The 18304-nt window shown below is 49.3% G+C and overlaps 1 protein-coding gene across 1 annotated transcript; it reads left to right on the top strand.

Moving 5' to 3' along the window:
* Nucleotides 1-9960: 9960 nt before the first annotated feature.
* Nucleotides 9961-17879, top strand: CMTM3 (CKLF like MARVEL transmembrane domain containing 3). Its single transcript, XM_068529412.1, has 5 exons — nt 9961-10228; nt 12880-13035; nt 14092-14187; nt 14593-14713; nt 16728-17879. Exons 1-5 carry the CDS (start codon nt 10082-10084, stop codon nt 16754-16756), a joined length of 549 nt encoding a protein of 182 aa, XP_068385513.1. The 5' UTR covers nt 9961-10081; the 3' UTR covers nt 16757-17879.
* Nucleotides 17880-18304: the final 425 nt, after the last annotated feature.

Here is an 18304-nt window from a genome sequence, read left to right as displayed (position 1 = left end):
AAAAAAGAACAAGGAAAAATATTGTGAAAGAAATGGAAACAGTAGTTGCCTCAGGAGGTGGAGAATGGGCAGGAAGGAGCTTATGGGAGTATGAGAAAGTTTTATATCTTAATTGGGGGAACTGGTTACAAAGGTGTATACATTTGTCAAAACATCCAGCTGTATACTTAAGATCTGTGTGTTTCATCATAGGTAAATTTTATCAAAAAGCATAAGCTAAATATGACTGTGCTCAGAATCCAGTGGAAAAGGGTGGACCTTGCTAAACTCCTTTGTGTAGCCACTCCTCTCAATCCCTGTGGGTGGCTCTCTGAAGCAGGAAGTTTCTCCACACCCAATCAGAGAAGGTGTGATGTGCTGGTAGCCACTTGTTCTGCTGAGAAGGGGACTCCCGGTCAGGGACATGGTCACCACAGACTGCAGGAAGATGCCCCTTCAGAGCAAAACTACACCAGGTAAGTATCTGCCAGGAACAGCCTGCGAGTGGGCATATCACCTATGGATCTAGTAGAAATGCATATTCTGAAAAATCCTAACTAGTACATTCAGAATAAAGATGGATGCTGTGTCCTTAAAACAAGAGAGACCGTAAAAAAGGGCAGTAAGCTAACAATAGTTTTTTGGCGGGAGGGGTGGGGGGAACATGACAAAGATTTAAAAATTTAACAGAAAGTTTGAATACAGTGGAAAATCAGAGCTCTGGAAGATAAAGTCCAGGAAAGCTCCCAGAAAGTAAAGCAAAAAAGGCAAGGAGATTACTTTAGGAGAACTTAAGAGAGACAGGGAGGATAAATCCAAGAGGTTCAACAACCGTCTCAAAGGGATCCCAGAATGCGAGAACAGAAAAAAAGGGAGGGAAGAAAATAACCAAAGAAACAACTGGAAAACATTCAGCTATAGAAAAGCTAAAGTCTTCTGATGTAAAGGGGCCACCTAGTGGTGAGCAAGTTTACTGGAAAAGGATCCTCACGTCCACATTTCTTGGTGAAATTCGGGAACTCTAAAGATAAAGAGAAAATCCTAAAAGTTTACAGAGAGAGAGAAACAGCAAAAAGATGTTACTGACAAGAGAACAATACCAAACATCAAAGGCCACCCTGGATATTAGAAAACAGTGAAGCAGTAGCTTCAAAGTTTGGAAGGAACTAGCACTTAAGTGGAAAAGCAAATAAAAGTCTTCCCTGCCCCCACCCCCCCAACCGGTAATGACTCCAAGATTACCACTGACAAATACTTGCTAAAAAAAATAAATAAAAATGAAAAACGTAATACAACAAAAAAGGGTTTTATTTTGTTTTGTTTTGTTAATTGTAAAGGGAACTCCCTTTGTCAAATCCTTTATTTAGCTATAAAAAAGCAAAAGAAGAAAATGAAAAAAGAACTGCACCTCAGTTCAACTTGAAATTTATGGTAAAATATCAGACATATCAACTTGAAATTTATGGTAAAATACACATAAAATATACCATTAGTGACATCTAGTACATTCACAATGTTCTGCAACCATCACCACCCATCTAGTTCCAGAACATTTTCATCACTCCAAAAAGAAGCCCTGTACCCACTAAGGAATCACTCCCCATTCCTTCCTCTCCCCAGCCCCTGGCAACCGGTAACTTCCTTTCTGTGTCTATAGATTTGACTACTTTGGGTATTTCATGTAAATGGAGTCATACAATATGTGGACTTTTGTGTCTGGCTTCTTTCACTTAGCATGTTTTCAACTTTTGTCAACGTATAGTGTGTATCAGTACTTTGTTACTTTTTAAAAAGGGATAATTAAACATTTTATTGAGGTAAAATTTATATAATATAAAATTAACCATTCTAAAGTGAACAATTCAGTGGCATTTGTTACATTCACATACTTGATGTATGAAGAACCAGACAATGTCTCATGAAGGAAAAGACAGACAACAGAAAGTAATCCCAAGAATAACACAAATGTTAGGATGATTAAACAGATTTGAAAGAGAACATTATAACCATGCTCTAAGAATACATGAAATAAATGGAAAGATAGAAAGTCTTAGAGGAGAAATAGAAGATAATTTTTTAAAAAAGAATCAAGTGGGAATTTAAAAACTGATAACAATAACCAAAATACAAAACTCACTGGATGGGCTTAATGGCAGAATGGATATGACAGAAGAAAGAGTTAGTGAACTTGAAAGATCAATAGAAATTATGCAATCTCAACAAAAGGGAGTAAAAAGATCAAAACAAAATAAACAGAGTCTCAGGGACTTTAGAGATAATTCCAAAAGGTCTAACATTTGTATAAATAGATACTTAGAGGAGAAAGAGTGTGGGAAAAAAATTGAAAAAATGATGGCTGACAACTTCCCCAAACTGGCAAAAGACATAAATTTACAGTTTCAAGTTCAGTAAATTCCAAATAGAATAAATTCAAAAAATCCATGCCCAGATACATCATAATCAAATTTCTAAAAACTAAAAATGAAGAAAAAACTCTTGAAAGCAGCCAGAGGAAAATGAAGCATTACCTATAGAGAAACAGCAATTTGAATAATTGAGGATTTCTTATCACAGACCGTGGAACACAGAAGGAAGTGGCACATTTTTCAAGTGCTGAAAGAAATTAACTGTCAATCCAGAATTCTATATCCAGTGAAATTACCTTTCATCAAGGAAGGCAAAATAAAGACATTCTCGAAAAGAGTAAAACTAAGAGAAAGCATTTCCAGCAGATCTACTCTGAAAGAACTGCCAAAGGAAGTTCTTTGGACAGAAGGGAAATGATACCAGAGGAAAATATGGAATTTCAAAGATGAAGGATGAGCAACAGAAATAGTAAATATCCGGGTAAACAGAATATCCTTCCCCTTGAATTCTATAAAATGATTTTTGAAAGCAAAAATCATAACATTATCTGATGGGATTTCCAATGTATGTAGATGTAATATGTATGACAACTATAGCATAAAGAGGGGAGGACAAAAGAACGAATATGGTGGTCAGGTTTCTACACTGTATTTGAAGTGGTAAAAAAGTAATTCTATGTAGACTGTGAAAAGTTAAACATGTATTTACAATCCCTATAGAAAACACTAAAAAAACTGGACAAAGAGATAGAGTAAAAAACCTCAGTAGGTAAGTTATAATGGAATACTAAAAAATATTCAAATAATCCAAAATGAGGCAGAAGATGAGAAATGAGAACAAAAAGAAGGAACAGACGAAAAATGGTAGATCTAAATCCAAATATACAAATAATTAGGTTAAATATAAATGGTCTAAATACACCAGTCAAAATAGATAAATTGCCAGATGGATAAAAAAAAAAAAAAAAAGACCCAACTATATGCCATCTGCAGGAAACCCACTTTAAATACAGTGCTATAGTTAGACTGAAAATAAAATGATGGGAAAAGATATTCCATGCAAACACCAGTCAAAAGAAAACTGGAATGGCAATATTAATATCGGACAAAGTATAAAGCAAAGAAAATCACCAGGGATAAAAGGGACACTACATAATAATTAAAGGGTCAATTTGCTTTATGAAGAAGATATAACAATACTAAATGTTCCTAACAACAGAGCTTCAAAATGTATAAAGCAAACACTGATAGAACTGAAAAGAAAAATGGACAAATCCACAGTTATTGTTGAAGATGTCAACTCTTCTCTCAATAATTGATAGAACAGGTACAGAGAAAATCATCAAGGATCTAGAAGAACTAAACACCACCACCAATCAACTGGATCTAATTGACATTTACAGAACATTTCACTCAACAAATACACTTTCTTTTCAAGCATACATAGAGAATTCACCAAGATGGACTATATCCTGAATCACAAAACAAATCTCAATACATTTAAAAGAACTGAAATCATACAAAGTATGCTCTCTGACCATAACAGAATTAAACTGGAAATTAATAACATAAAGATAAGTAGAAAACCTCCAAATGTTTAGAAATTAAACACACTGCCAAATAATCTGTGGGTCAAAGATAAAGCCTCAAGAGAAATCAGAAAATATTTTGAAGTAAGCAAAAATGAAAACACAACATATTAAAATTTGTGAGATGAAACTAAAGTAGTACTTAGAGATTTATTGCATCAAATACTTACATGAGAAATGTATAAACAAGAATGCCGGGAACTTCCCTGGTGGTCCAGTGGCTAAGACTCCACGCTCCCAATGCAGGGGGCCCCAGTTCGATTCCTGGTCAGGGAGCTAGATCCCACGTGCCGCAACTAAGACCTGGTGTAGCCAAATAAATAAATAAGTATTTTTTAAAAAAACAAGAATGCCAGATAAATGCTAACAAAAAGAAAGTAGGGGTGGTGAACTTAATATTAAATGAAACAGAATTCAAAGCTAAAGGCATTCACTAGGAAAAAGAAAGATGTTTCATTAAGACAATATCTAGTAAAAATGACTATATGCTAGGCACTGTTCTAAGATACTTTTATACATTAACACATTTCATCCCTACAATAGTCATATGACTTAGGTAATATTATTATCCTCATCTTGCAGATGGAGAAACTGAGAACAGAGAAGTTAAGAAAGTGGTAGAACCAGTACTTATGCTCTTAACTGCTATACTCCACTGAATAAAATTACGTTAACATTTGTTCATCTAACATCATATCTTAAAAAAAAAAAAGCTCAAAAACTATTAGAAATGCAAGGACAGAGTAATAAATCTAAAACCTTAGTGAGGGCTTCCCTGGTGGTGCAGTGGTTAAGAATCTGCCTGCCAATGCCGGGGACACGGGTTTGAGCCCTGGTCTGGGAAGATCCCACATGCCATGGAGCAACTAAGCCCGGGCGCCACAACTACTGAAGCCCGCACACCTAGAGCCCATGCTCCACAATAAGAAAAGCCACTGCAATGAGAAGCCCACGCACCACAACAAAGAGTAACCCCCGCTCGCCACAACTACAGAAAGCCTGTGCGCAGCAATGAAGACCCAACACAGCCAAAAATAAATAAATAAAAATAAAACCTTAGTGAGTAGCTCTAATATACCTGTTTTAATAAGTCAAATATATCAAGTAAAAAAGGATAAGTATACAGAGGGTTAAAATTACACACTTAATAAGATATATAATAGATAAATTTTGTACCCAACAAGTAAGAGAAAATATTCAGTCTTTTTAAACACATATGGAACATTTACAAAAATTGACTCTCTGTTTATTAGGACACAAATCTTAACAAATTCCAAAAAGCAGAACATATAGAACTATTCTCTGAATAAAATACATAAAATTAGAAACTAACCACAATGTACAGTCCAAAATTTATCTAATTAAAAATGTAAAAATACCTTTTTAAAATTATTCTTGGGGGACTTTTGGTGGTGCAGTGGATAAGACTCTGCGCTCCCAATGCAGGGGGCCCAGGTTTGATCCCTGGTTAGGGAACTAGATCCCACATGCATGCCGCAACTAAGACTTCGCATGCCACAATTAAGGAGTCCGCCTGCCGCAACTAAGACCAGGTGCAACCAAATAAATAAATAAATAAATAAATATTTTTTAAAAAATAAAATAATTCTTGGATTAAAGAGGAACTTGAAACTGAAACAACCAGCTAATTAGAAATGGATACAAACTAGAGCAATATTTTGGGGATGTGTATGAAGTGATCTCCAGAGAAAAATTTATAGCTTTAAATGCCTTCATTAGGAAACAATAAAGAATAACACAAAAAATAAAATGAAATAAAAACTAGAGATCAATTCTATTTATGAAAATCAAGGCCAAAATCCCAAATAAAATACTAATAAAATGAATCCAGAGGTTTATCAAAAGAGCAAAAACACCATGACCAAGAAAGGCACACCCCACTACATCTAAGAATGGTGAGCATCATAGACCCTGCTACTGTCATTCACTACATTTATATTTTCAAGGAGAAAAACAGCAGGTTCTAAAAGAAAAATCTGTATGGCAAAAAAGCAAAGCAAAAGACAAATGACAAACCAGAAAAAAATATTCATAACTCACATTTCAAGATTAATTTCCTGAATATATGTATTCTTAGATATCAATTTTTAAAAATCAACAATAATAGAAAAATATGTGAAGGATGTGAAAAGTCAGTTCTCAGAAAAGGAAATGCAAATGGCTCTTACCATGCAAAAAACCCAAGTTTGAGCCACTCATAACTAGAGAAATGCAAATTAAAAGTGCCCAAAGGGGGCTTCCCTGGTGGCGCAGTGGTTAAGAATCTGCCTGCCAACGCAGGGCACACGGGTTCGAGCCCTGGTCCGGGAAGATCCCACATGCCATGGAGCAACTAAGCCCATGCGCCACAACTACTGAACCTGCACTCTAGAGCCTGCGAGCCACAACTCCTGAAGCCCATGCGCCACAACTACTGAAGCCCACGCACCTAGAGCCCGTGCTCTGCAACAAGAGAAGCCACCACAATGAGAAGCCCGCACACTGCAATGAAGAGCAGCCCCCGCTCACTGCAACTAGAGAAAGCCCACGCACAGCAACGAAGACCCAACTCAGCCATAAATAAATTAACTAATTAATTTTTTTTAAAAAACTGCCCCAAGGGACTTCCCTGCTGGTCCAGTGGTTAAGACTCCACGTTCCCAATGCAGGGGGCCCGGGTTCCATCCCAGTTTAGGGAACTAGAGAACTAGATCCCGCATGCCACACCTAAAATAGCCCGCATGCTGCAATGAAGATCCCATGTGCTGCAACTAAGACCCAGAGCAGCCAAATTAATTAATTAATTAATTTAAAAAACAACTGTCCGGAGAGATCTTGGTTGCTAAACACCATTCTCCAGTAAAAAGCACTGGAGCTTCTTGGAAGAACAGCTGATCCTAGGGCTGGGATGGGGAGAATATAAGATGAACCTGAAGCATCTTACAGGGTCAGAAAATAAGGAAATGTATGGGAACTCCCTGGCAGTCCAGTGGTTAGGACTTCACGCTTCCACTGCGGAGGGCAAGGGTTCGATCCCTCATCGGGGAACTAAGATCCGCATGCTGCATGGCCAAACAAAACGGAAAAAAAACGGAAAAAAGACAAAAAGACGGGGCATGTTAGGTACAGAAGCACCCACCTGAAGGAGGTCCTAATGGCCAAAGATGGAGCTACTTAACCAACAAAATTAAGCACAATAGTACATAATTATAACCCAAAGAATAAGATAAATAAATAAGTGGAGGAGAACAGAAAATATTCCTTACACAAAGAATGTAAAAGGAAAAGGGCCACCCCCCTTCATTCCACAACCGACATTTCTTGGTGCCATCCTGTGTGATGGGTTCTGAGATGGGGCGGGCCATGATGACAGGCCCCTGGGGAGCGCAGAGCCTGCGGGGAATGCACAGTCGTCATGGATATCTGGTCACCTCACACAAGGGTACCCACCCGGATCTGCGTGCCCTTTCCTAGGCCCTCTCAGCCACTCTAGTCAGTCACTGTATTTTCTTTTTTTCTCAGAACGCTTTCAGTAGAAGAGATATAAATTGCATGAAATACTAGGCACCCATTTTAAGTGCACAGTTTGATGTGTTTTGACAAACGTACGTCCCTGTAAAACCATCACCCCAGTCAAAATAAAGAACATTTCCAGCACCCCAGAAAGCTTCCTCCTGCCCCCAGGTAACCACTGATCTGACTTCTGTCACCACAGCTTAGTTTCGCCTGTACTAGAATTTCACAAAAATGGACTCATACAGTATCATCCTTTCGAGTCTGACTTTCTTCATTCAACATAATATCTGCAAAATGCATCCATGTTGCTGCGTTTGTCAATGATTTATTTCTTTTTATCGCTGAGAAGTACTCCACTGTATAAATGGCCCACAGTTAGTTTATCCCTTTACCTGTTGATGGACTGTGGGTGGTTTCCAGTGGGAGCTATTAAAAATAGGGCTGCTACAAACATCTGCCTACAAGCCTTTGTAGAGACATGTGCTTTCATTTCTCTTGGGTAAATACCTAGGAGTAAAATGGCTGGGTCATATGGTAGGTCTCTGTTTAACTTTTTAAGAAACTGCCAAACTGTCTTCCAAAGGGGTGGTAACAATTTCCACCCGTATCAGTACCGTCTGAGAGTTCTGGTTGCTCCACGTCCTCACCAGCACTTAAATGGCAGCATCCCCTTTTACGAAGCCATTCTGATAGGTGTATAGTACAATATGATTTCATTGTGGCTTTAATTCACATTCTTAGGTGTCTAATGATATTGAACATCTTTTCACGTGCTTCTTGGATGTTCATATATCTTTGCTGAATCATCTGTTCAGATCTTTGGCCCATTCTTTAAATTAGCTTGTTTTCTTCTTATTATTGAGTTACAGTTTTGGGCATGTTTTAATTAACACAGATCAGAACCAGGTCATCCTCTGTTCTAATCTTCACCTGGCCTCCTCCCAGGGAATTTGGAGCAAAATCCAAACACCAAGGCCTGGTCCTCCACAATCTGGCTCCACCCCTTGTCTGATTCATCTTCACCCCCAGCCCTTAGCTCAGTCCTTTCATCCACACAGGCTGCCTGGCTGCACTCTGAACCAGCCAGACATCTATTACCAGGAATCATCTAATTCAGGATTCTCTGGACATGCTTAGTGTTTACCCATCCAGCCTCCCCGCAAACAAAGCTGGGGTTTCCCTGCATCCTGGGCTTCTAGCACTGCTGTAGAATGAATAAATAAATGAGTGAATGAATGTCTCCTACCTAGCTGGAAAGGTCGGGGAAGTCTCCTCTGAGAAAGTGACAATGCAGTATGATCACAGAAGAAAAAGAGGAGTTAATCAGATAACAAGGTGGAGAAAGAACATTCCAGGTAGAGGGATCAGCATGTACAAAGGCCCTGTGGCAAGAGGGAGCATGGAGGAGATAAGAAGTTCTATAGGTGGGAGAGACAGAGGAAAGGGTAGCAAGGGGCTGTTTTTACTCTCTATACCCAGACCCTGAGCAAGATGGAAGCTCCCAAGGTTTTTCCAGGTGAGGAGAATGGAGGTGACTGTGACTGATGATTGAAGCAACCCTCTGGCTGCCAAGAGAGTAAGCAGAGAGGCCTCCTAAAGACACCCTCACAACAGTCCAGGAAAGAGACAGCAGTGGTCTGAGATCTAATGGAGGCTGTGGTGATGAGATGTGGACAGAGATCTAAGAAAGCTTTAGGAGGCGAAGACGTGCGCGCCTTGGTGACAGATGGGGGGTGAAAGTGAGGGTGGGGTCAGGGAGAACGAGGCCAATCCCCAGGTCTCTGGCTCTTGGGGGTGGAAGGGCAGATGGCAGTGCCCTTGGCAGAGGCTCAGGCATAGTGAGAATGTCATGGGCTGGGTCTTGGTCACACTGAACTCCAGATGCCCTGGAGACATGTGTGTGTTGTATAGGGGCTGGGGCTCCGAGGTCTCTATCTGGGAGTCCTCCTGGGATGAAGACGGGGGTGGTGCCGAATCCAGGGCTGGGGCAGCCAACAAAGAGGCCGCAGGAGGCTGGGCTGGCCAAAGATGGGAGGGGTGGCCAGGGGAGAAAGAGAGAGGGAGTGGGGCAGGGAGCTGACAGTGGGGTGAAAGCCGCAGGAAAACAAGAGAGAGGTCTCGCTGTTTGAAGGCCTAAGTTCCTGGATCTCCGACGCGAGCTAGGGCAGGAAGCTAGACGGGAGACAGCGAATGCAGACAATCTTCTGGGCAAGGAGAGATGGGTGGGAGCTCCGACGGGGGCGGCAATAAAAAGGTCTCCAGCCGCCAGGACAAGGGTGAGGGGAGAATGCGGGGGTGGGTCTAAGGAAGCCCCAAGCCAGCATCACTGCCAGTCGGAACAGCGAGGGCCTAAGCAGCCCCGGCAGCCAAAGTCCGAGGCGGGAGGAGGAGAGGGGAAGAGGAGGAAGGCGGGCGGAAGAGGGGAGAGAGGAGAGGAGGGGTCAGGAGGGGGGAGGAGGGGAGGAGGGGAGGAGAGGGCAGGAAGGGAGGAGGGGCGGGGCGGGGCGGGGCGGGGCGAGCTCCCGCGCCCAGCTAGTCTGGCTCGGTTCTCCTTCCGCACAGTCTGGGTTTCCGTTTCCCTCCTGTGCGTAGGGTGAGAGGGAGCGAGGCCGAGCTCCGGCCGCCGCCGCCATGTGGCCCCCAGACCCGGAGCCCGACCCGGACCGCGAGCCCGCCGGCCGCTCCCAGCCCCGCGCGGCCCTTCCCGGGCTCCGCGCCCTCCTGCCGGCGCGCGCCTTCCTCTGCTCGCTCAAAGGCCGCCTCCTGCTGGCGGAGACGGTGAGTGCGGACCCCCGGCCCCCTCCCGGCGGCGCCGAGACCCCTGCGGCAGCTCCCGCCTGCAGCTCCCGGGCGTGGAGCTAGGGGCGCCGCCTTCTGCACGCCCGGGTCCTGGCGCCCCGCCCGGCCGACGCCCCTCGCAGCCCCGCGAAGTTGGGCTGAGATCGGCAAACTTCCCCGCTTTGGGACGGGCTCGCTGAAGCTCAGCCGCGGGTCGGAGGCGAGGCGGGAGCCGCAGGGAAGCTTGGGGAGGGGGCCCCCGACGCGGCGGCCGGGCCCCTGGGAGCTCGGCCCAGCACTGTGTGACCTCCGGCGCCTCCGCCCTCTCTGGGCCCCTGGGACGGGCTGCGTTCCCGCATCTTCTGGCCTCCATCGCGGGCACCCCGCTCCGCAAAGCCTCTCGCCACGCCCGGGCCGGGCCTGGGAGGAATCGGCCGTTCGCGACCCCCAGGTCGGGGGCCAGGGTCGTCTCTCTGCTCCCTGGCTCGCTTTCTTGGGCTCAGGGAGGACCGGCCGGGCCTCGAGCTGCAGGGCGGAAGCCAGAGTGGAGTCCCGCCAGCTGGGAGGGGGGACCCCCGGAATTGGGTGAGGCCCGGGCCATACAGTGGGGGGCGCGCAGGGAGCCCACACCCACCCAGGCTGCTGAGAGGCGGCCCAGCGGGGTGACTTCATCCTCCTCCTCCTCTCCCTCGCTAGGATCCAGCCGTCCCGCCCCCGCTGAGCTCCTTCCCGCACCCGCCTCCCGCCCCAGGCCCATCAAGTGGCCTTTGTCCTCGGGACACTCCGAAAACTCACGCACTGTCGGCCTGTGGGGTTGGGGTTTGGTGCTGGGCCTCTGTGGAGGGAAGGGAAGAGGCCAAGCGGAGCGGAGGCGGGATAAGAGTGGAGCACTTGTTACTCAGATTTACAGCAATTTGATAATCTGTCATTATTCCCACTTCGCAGACAAGAAAGCTGAGGCCCGAGCCTCTAGGGGATTTGACGTGGGTCAGTTGAGGGCCAGGGGACAGCAGGGATCAGAGAGAGGAGGATTCTGCCCCAGCCTCTCCTTTGTACCACCCAGGGCAGATGGCAGGAGGCCGTCCTACCACCTCCTCTGCCTCTGGGGTCAGCCCAGAGGTCACCAGCCTGGCACCTGCCGGACTCCCAGATGAGGCATCAGGGTCCAGGACTCGCAGCTCACACTCCAGGGAGTTGCCTCCTGGTTGGCCACGCAGCCCCACTTTGGAGATTGATGGGAGCCACTTTTTCGGAGAAGCCTTGAATCCACCATCCCTAGAGGGGACCCCAACCACATCCCCACTCAGGCTCACCTCATGGGTGGAGGGGATGCTGGCCAGAGCCTAGAGGAGGCCCTTGGCAAAGCTGGGCGCCGAGAATCTAGGTCTAGGAGGATGAAGTGGGGAGGAAGGACGGATGAGGAGTGGGCACTGAAGACGCAAGGGGAGCCACTGGAGGTCACTCCTGCCCCCCTCAGGTCACCTCTGGCTGCCCCCAGGCCCAAGCAAGTGGGGAGGCTGACATGGGCAGGAAGGGGGAGGAAGTTGCCACCAGGAATCAGGGAATGAGGAAACAGAATCGAGAGGGGGATCCCCAGAATCAGGCTTTGGGGGTAGGGGACAGGAAAAGGAGGGACAGAACAGCATTTAGCAGAGGAAGTAGAGGATAGGGCCAGGCCAGAGTCCTGTGGCCTTGCCTTCCTGGGAGGCCCTAGCAGCCTCTCAGCCCATCTCTATGCCTTATTTTCCCATCTGTTCAAGTTGGGCTCAGCTACCTCCATTGTCATGTTCAGACCAGATATGGGTGCTCTGCAGCTCATTTGTCTGAAGCTACCACAGGGCCTCCTGTGGGGCATCTGGGTGTCATCCCCACATAGCCCCCTGGCCCACTCTGAGCTACTCAGCCAGGGACCTGCTCAAACCCAGCCAGAGTGACCAAAACCAGGACAGATAAAGGCCAGCAACCACAGGGCAGTGTTGCTTAAGAACTCCAGATGTGGAGTCAGCCAGGCCAGAGTTCAAATTCTGATGCCCTCTTACTAGCTGTACGACACTGAGCACAGCACTTCATCTCCCTGAACCTCACTCTTCTCATCTGCATCAATCCGTTTTATTATTTGATGCATTCAAAGTAAATTGCAGACATCAGTACATTTCAACTCTGAATACTTCAGCATGCGTATCATTAACTAAAGCGCCACATTTGTGTACTGTTTTTCAGGTAAATTTTTCATTCAAGCACAAACCTTGGGTGTTGGGTGTAATTTTCTGAAACTGGCTCCTGCTTAGTGGACTGCCTTTGAGACAGGTTGGGTTTGATTTTCCCGTTGGGCACCATCTGAGTTGGGTGGATTCTGCCATAGAGCCTCTGGGGCAGGTGGGAGTGGCGCAGCCCCAGGAGGCAGCTTCCTGGGGGGTTGGACGCAGGAGAGGCTGGGGCTTCCTGACTGGGTCCTGCAGGGAGCTGGCCTGAGGTCAGGATGCAGAGCCATGCCCAGAGACACTGGGGGCAGCACAGGTGTGCGTCTGATAGAGTTCTAATCGTGCAGCTGCAGGACTGGGCAGGTCACTTCACCTGCTGGAGCCCCCTCTAGTCCTGCCTGCAGGGAGGGGCTGTGCAGGGCTCTGACTTCTCCCTCCCCCACCTCCCAGGGTCTCTCCTTCATCACCTTCGTCTGCTATGTGGCGTCCTCAGCATCCGCCTTCCTCACTGCGCCCCTGCTGGAGTTCCTGCTGGCCCTCTGCTTCCTCTTTGCTGATGCCATGCAGCTGAACGACAAGTGGCAGGGCTTGTGCTGGCCCATGATGGTGAGGGCTGGGGCCCCGGGAGGAAGGGGTTGACTGGCCATCACGGAGAGGTGTGCATTTCGGCCCTCACCCTTTCTTCAATGCACTGGAGGGGCCATTTGCAGTTGGTTGAGCCTGGTGGGTAGGCCTGGCCTCGGATGATCCAGGCCCCACCACACGGTAGCCACATGACCCAGGGCAGGTTGCCCTGCCTCCAGGGCCTCCAGTGTCCCTCTGTGAGGCTACGAACCCCAGACGGCATCCTCCCCCCTCGCCGTCAGGTGGCGCTGGTGTTCCCAACTGGGCCCATCGGCATGAGTCTTTGCCGCAGGAATTCTAGCCATTTCCACATGGGGCAGGGCGGGTTAACTGAGGACTTGCAGGGCTTACCCAGATCTCAGCCACCTGACAACTCGTTTTATCACCTGGGAGGGCCCACAACCCCATCCCGGACTTTGCTGTATGAAATGGGTAAGAGAGAAGGGACAGCAAAGGCTGCACTTGAACTCTGGTCTCTTGACTTCATACCCAGCATTCTTCCTGATGGGCTGCACCCCGTCCCCATTTTAGGGACCGGTAGACAGAAACCATGATACATAAATGATCTGCCACAAGTATGTGGCAAAGCAAGGTCCGGGGCCAGATCTCCCTATCGGAGAGCCAGAGGGAGCAGTGACAAGATTTCCAACTTCTCCCTCCCCGCCAAACGGGGAAGTCTGCATCTGGGCCAGGCCACAGGGCAAGCTCCAGCCTGGTCCGTACCCTGCTGTCCACCTGGCAGAGGACGGCAGCCTACAGGGGGCCACTGGGCAGGGGCGGGGTGGAGGTCCGGGGAGGACCAGGGAGTGCAGGTGGGGCCAGGAAGAGGGGGAGCGCCATGGACGCTGGACCTGGGGGCCGGGTGTGTCCAGGCTGCCAGACCCATCCTCCCCTGACAGTGGGATTCCGGCCCTGTTCTTGGCACACAGTGCCCTTCTGAGCCCCTCTCCCCTGCCTCGGCTCCCAGTGGCCCCCTTCCCATGCTGTGCCCCACTCCAGGGAGCTCAGGGCGCTGTGACCATGCCCCTCTCTCCCCAGGACTTCCTACGCTGTGTCACAGCGGCCCTCATCTACTTCGCCATCTCCATCACAGCTGTGGCCAAATACTCGGACGGAGCTTCCAAAGCAGCCGGGGTGAGTAGCCACTCTACCCCTGGGAGGGGGGATGCCCAGTGATGCCCCACTCAAGTTCACCCCACTCCTAAGTGGGTGCCCCTCTTAGCTTCTTGGGCATATTTTGCCTCTGCCTAGGTACCTTGGACTTTCACATGGATCTCAGCGACTCCACTGTCCTCTTATTGGAGATTTACTCTGCCCGGAGTTCGAAAAGGCTGTTTGCCAAACCAAGTTAACAGCTCCTTTTCCTATCTGTCGTTAACGGGAGGGGTCTGTGTCCGCCAATCTGAGCTACTTATCCAAGCAGATAAAGACAAAGCTATGCGGATGGGGCAGCGGCTGCTCCGGGGCTGGCCCTCCCCATTCCCAGGCTCCCAGCTCCTGATGACGCATCCCATCCCCCCTGTCCCCTGTATCGCACAGGTGTTTGGCTTCTTCGCCACCATCGTGTTTGCAATTGACTTCTACCTGATCTTTAACGATGTGGCCAAATTCCTCAAACAAGGGGACTCCGCAGATGAGACCACAGCTGACAAGGCAGAAGGTAGGTGGCCACCCTGTGGGTCCCACCAGAGAACCCAGCGCATCACCTGGAACGGTTGATGCAGGGGCCCTGCTCTCCCCTGGGGACACTTGGCTAGTCTGAGGCTGGAGTAAGAGCATTTCCTCTCTCCCCACGGGCAGGACGTGTTTTCACAGCCTGGTCCTCCTATCCCTTCATGCGGCACTGATCATAAAGCCGGTCCCCTCTGGGAAGCACAGGATTCCCCAGGGCCACAGCCTTTCCAGAAGGGGCAAGCTGAGGGCACGCCCGGCACCTCCTCCTCATGAAACCTTCCCTGACAAGCCCCCAGGACGGCCAGTCACTCCCCTTCAACTCCCTGGACGCCATCCACTGGGCTGCAGCGTGGCCGCCTGTCCCACAGCAGCACCCCCGGTCCCCAGTCTCGCCTGCCCCCAGCCCAAGGGCCAGCGAACCCAAGCTCTCATGCTTATCCGCAGCGCCCAGGCAAACACAGTCAAGCTCGGGCTTGTTTCACTTTTTAGATCCAAAGAAAGTGCCACAGACTTTTTGGCCCCTCAAGCCATCCTTCAGCTCAGAATGGCTGTTGTATCGTTACCTGATTTAAAAAACAAAAACAAAAAAATCCCTGCAAGTTGGATGGCTGGTTTTTCCATCCACGACAGCAGCCATACCAACGTGTCACATCCTCAGGGTGCATGCACCCAGCTGGGGGCCCTATAGGGGTGCATCCAAACTCCAAGCTGGTTTGGAGCTTGTGATCTCCCTCGGGCCTTCCTCAGCCACAGCCCAGGGCTCTCCTGCCCAGGGAGGACACCAGAGGAGGTGGAGGTCCCTGCCCAGGGGGCAGGAGTCACAGGGGCGGTGGAGGCTCCAGCACAGAAATGCCGGGAAGCCCAGGAGCTGACCTGGGACCGAAGGCCCAGGCCATTTACCTGCCCCTTCCTCTCCACACCCCCAGGCCGGCTTTAAATGGAGAGGCAGATGTCAGCTTCCTGCAACTGAGTAAATCGGATGTTTGGCTCAGCACCAAACTCCCCCAGCCTGGTGTCCCCTGATCCCTCGCGGCCCTCTGTCAGCCTCTGTTGACCCAAACACCTACAGAGGCTGCCATGTGCTGGGCCCTAGGGATGTGCAGACGGGCAAGGCCAACTACCTGCCCTCAGGGAATTCAGCCCAGACAGGAATTAGACCCAGAGACAAAGTGGTGATGTACACACACGGCATAAACGGGGGCACGAGGAGCCCAGAGTAGATGTCAACCGTAACAGTACAATGAGAGCTGACAGAGGTAGGGATGAAGCAGCTGAGGGAGCACCCATCCTATGTGCCAGCTAGGAGGCTGTGGAGGTGACCCCATTGCTGGGTTTTGATGGATGTATAGGAGTGTGCAGGCAAAAGAAATGGGACAGATGGAGGGAAGACAACAGAGTATAAAGGGCAGGTGCTCCCGTCCAGGTGAGGTGTTTCTCTGGAACAGGTGGTCGCGTCCTGTGAGGATCAGCAGTGACATGTGGCTGGACAGAAGGACAAGGGGGGCTTTTGAGGGGCCTGCAGGCCCTGCCTTGGAGTTGGCATCTCTCCACTGAGTGCCTGCGGTCCCCAGGCAGGTGACATTGAAACTCCTGGGACAGGGGAGATTGAAACTATGAAATGGCTAAAAAGAAGCTTCCTGATTTTCCGGTATGTTTTACTTTCTTGGGCAATAGCTAGCCCCATCTTGACCTGCTGAACTGCAGGTTGGGGGGCAGATATACAACCCTGACACCTCCAGGTGAGAACGGCCCAGGCAGATTTGGGAGGGCCTGGAGCCCCAGAGCAAGGGGCATCTGGGCTCCCCACCTCCATTCGACTGCACCCGGAGGGTCCCAAGCACTCGACGGTCCTCACGCCAAGCAGACACCACCCACAGCGCCATCAGCTGCGGGAGCGGCCTGAGCCCCGGGTTCCAGCCGCCAGTGCCTCCCCAGAGACGGCTCCCGGGCACCGGTGGCCCCGAAACTCCTGCCAAGCATCCTCTTTGCTTTCCTTTCAGAAGAGAATTCCGACTCTGACTCTGACTGAAGACCCGACCTGCCCTGGCAGCCTGAGCCACGCAGGCCTCCGCTCCTGCACCTTCTGACCATGCTGGCCGGAGTGTGGCCAGGGGACCGTGCGTGTTGGGAGGGAGGCTGTGACTTCTCGAGCAGCAGCGGGAGTTGCTGATGGAGCAGGCCTCCTCACAGCCCCAGGGTGACGTTCCTGAGCCCGGCATACACGATGGCACCCCTCGGCTTAGCACTCTCCAGCCTCTCTGCTCGTGAGGGCATCGTTCCGCCACTTCTCGTTTCTGTCCCACAGACCTTAAGCCCTTAAACCTCTGCCAAAAATAAGCACAAGGGGACAAAGCAGATAGAGCCTTGTTATACCATCCCAGGAAGCACTTCACGCTGCGGTGAGTGCGGGGGAGAGACAAGGCAGAAACCGGCGGAGGGCCGTCCCCTGGGCCCCAGTGGTTTCTGTCTGCATCTGGTGCCCCTGCTCCCGGCAGGCATCTTGTGGAGAACGATGCTTCCAAGATTCTTTTGTTCAAGGAGCAACAGTTCCCTCTTCATTCTCGAAGCAGGGAGAAAACTGGCCTTTGCTGTATGATCTAGGAGAGAGTGGGTCCCAGTGCCCATGAGTGATACCTTACACCCTTGGAGACCATATCTTCTTCAGATGACATGCCTCTTCTGGGTCTAAGACTGTTTCAAGAAGAGCTCGTAGACTAGCTTACCAGGTCCAAGAGATCGAGGGCTCCAAACGACGAAGTGGCAGTGACAGCCCCCAGGGCAGCTGGGCAGGCCCAGCCAAACCCTGTCTTTTCCTGGGCCGTCAGCAGGCGAGAGGCTCTTGGGCCCTCAGGACAATGTGCTTCTGAACACCTGACCCTCACGAGGGGTGAGACGTGCCTTCTGTGTTCACCTAAGGACCTTATTATGCTGTGCATGTATCTTCAATGGGATTTTGTAACTTTATAATTTTTTTTTTTTTTTACACAAAAGCAGCTTCTTAAATGGCATTTCCTGTGACCCAAGAGGCCTTGTGAATGAGCCAGAGTTCTGGACCCATGTTTTGGGCATTTGTAATCTTTTTGTTCTTCTCTTGCATGTGAATCTCCTACCCTGAAAAAAGCCATAATGGATTAAATCAGACTGACTTCCTGCTTGGAGTGTGTGTGTTTGAAAAAAACCTTACACACCCGGAGCAACGCTGCCGGGTGTCATGCGTCAGCACAGAGTGGTCCCACGCGCCGTGTGGATCCTGGCAGCTCCAGGTTACAGCAGTGATGCACGCGCACTTGCTCCCCGCCAGGTCCCCGCTAGGCGTCTGCACGTGTACTCTACACCCCACACAATCCTCTTTCACAGCTCAGGAAACTGACGGAAGGTTCTGTGACTTGCCCAGGTCCTCACAAGAGGCCCAGGGTCTCACCCACGCATCAGGCTAACGTCCCATGGTAAGTCAGTGCTTTGGCCCCGGCGATGGAAAAGGATCGAGGCATTCTGCCCCAACTTTCACACACAGTGTGTTCTGAAAACACGTATGAAAGTGGACTGTGCGGAAGCTGACGGGCCTGTGGGTGTGGCC

This window comes from Eschrichtius robustus, chromosome 19 (genome assembly GCF_028021215.1).
Source record: "Eschrichtius robustus isolate mEscRob2 chromosome 19, mEscRob2.pri, whole genome shotgun sequence".
Classification (NCBI taxonomy): Eukaryota; Metazoa; Chordata; class Mammalia; order Artiodactyla; family Eschrichtiidae; genus Eschrichtius; species Eschrichtius robustus.
Note: the sequence above shows the minus strand (reverse complement) of the source record. Positions and strands in the feature narration are given on the sequence as shown.

Bases quoted from the DNA above. Each gene is read 5' to 3' on its own strand.
- CMTM3 (XM_068529412.1), top strand. From the start codon at position 10,082: ATGTGGCCCCCAGACCCGGAGCCCGACCCGGACCGCGAGCCCGCCGGC. The intron at 10,229-12,879 runs GTGAGTGCGGAC...CCCACCTCCCAG, and splicing joins GCCTCCTGCTGGCGGAGACG to GGTCTCTCCTTCATCACCTT. The intron at 14,188-14,592 runs GTGAGTAGCCAC...TGTATCGCACAG, and splicing joins GAGCTTCCAAAGCAGCCGGG to GTGTTTGGCTTCTTCGCCAC.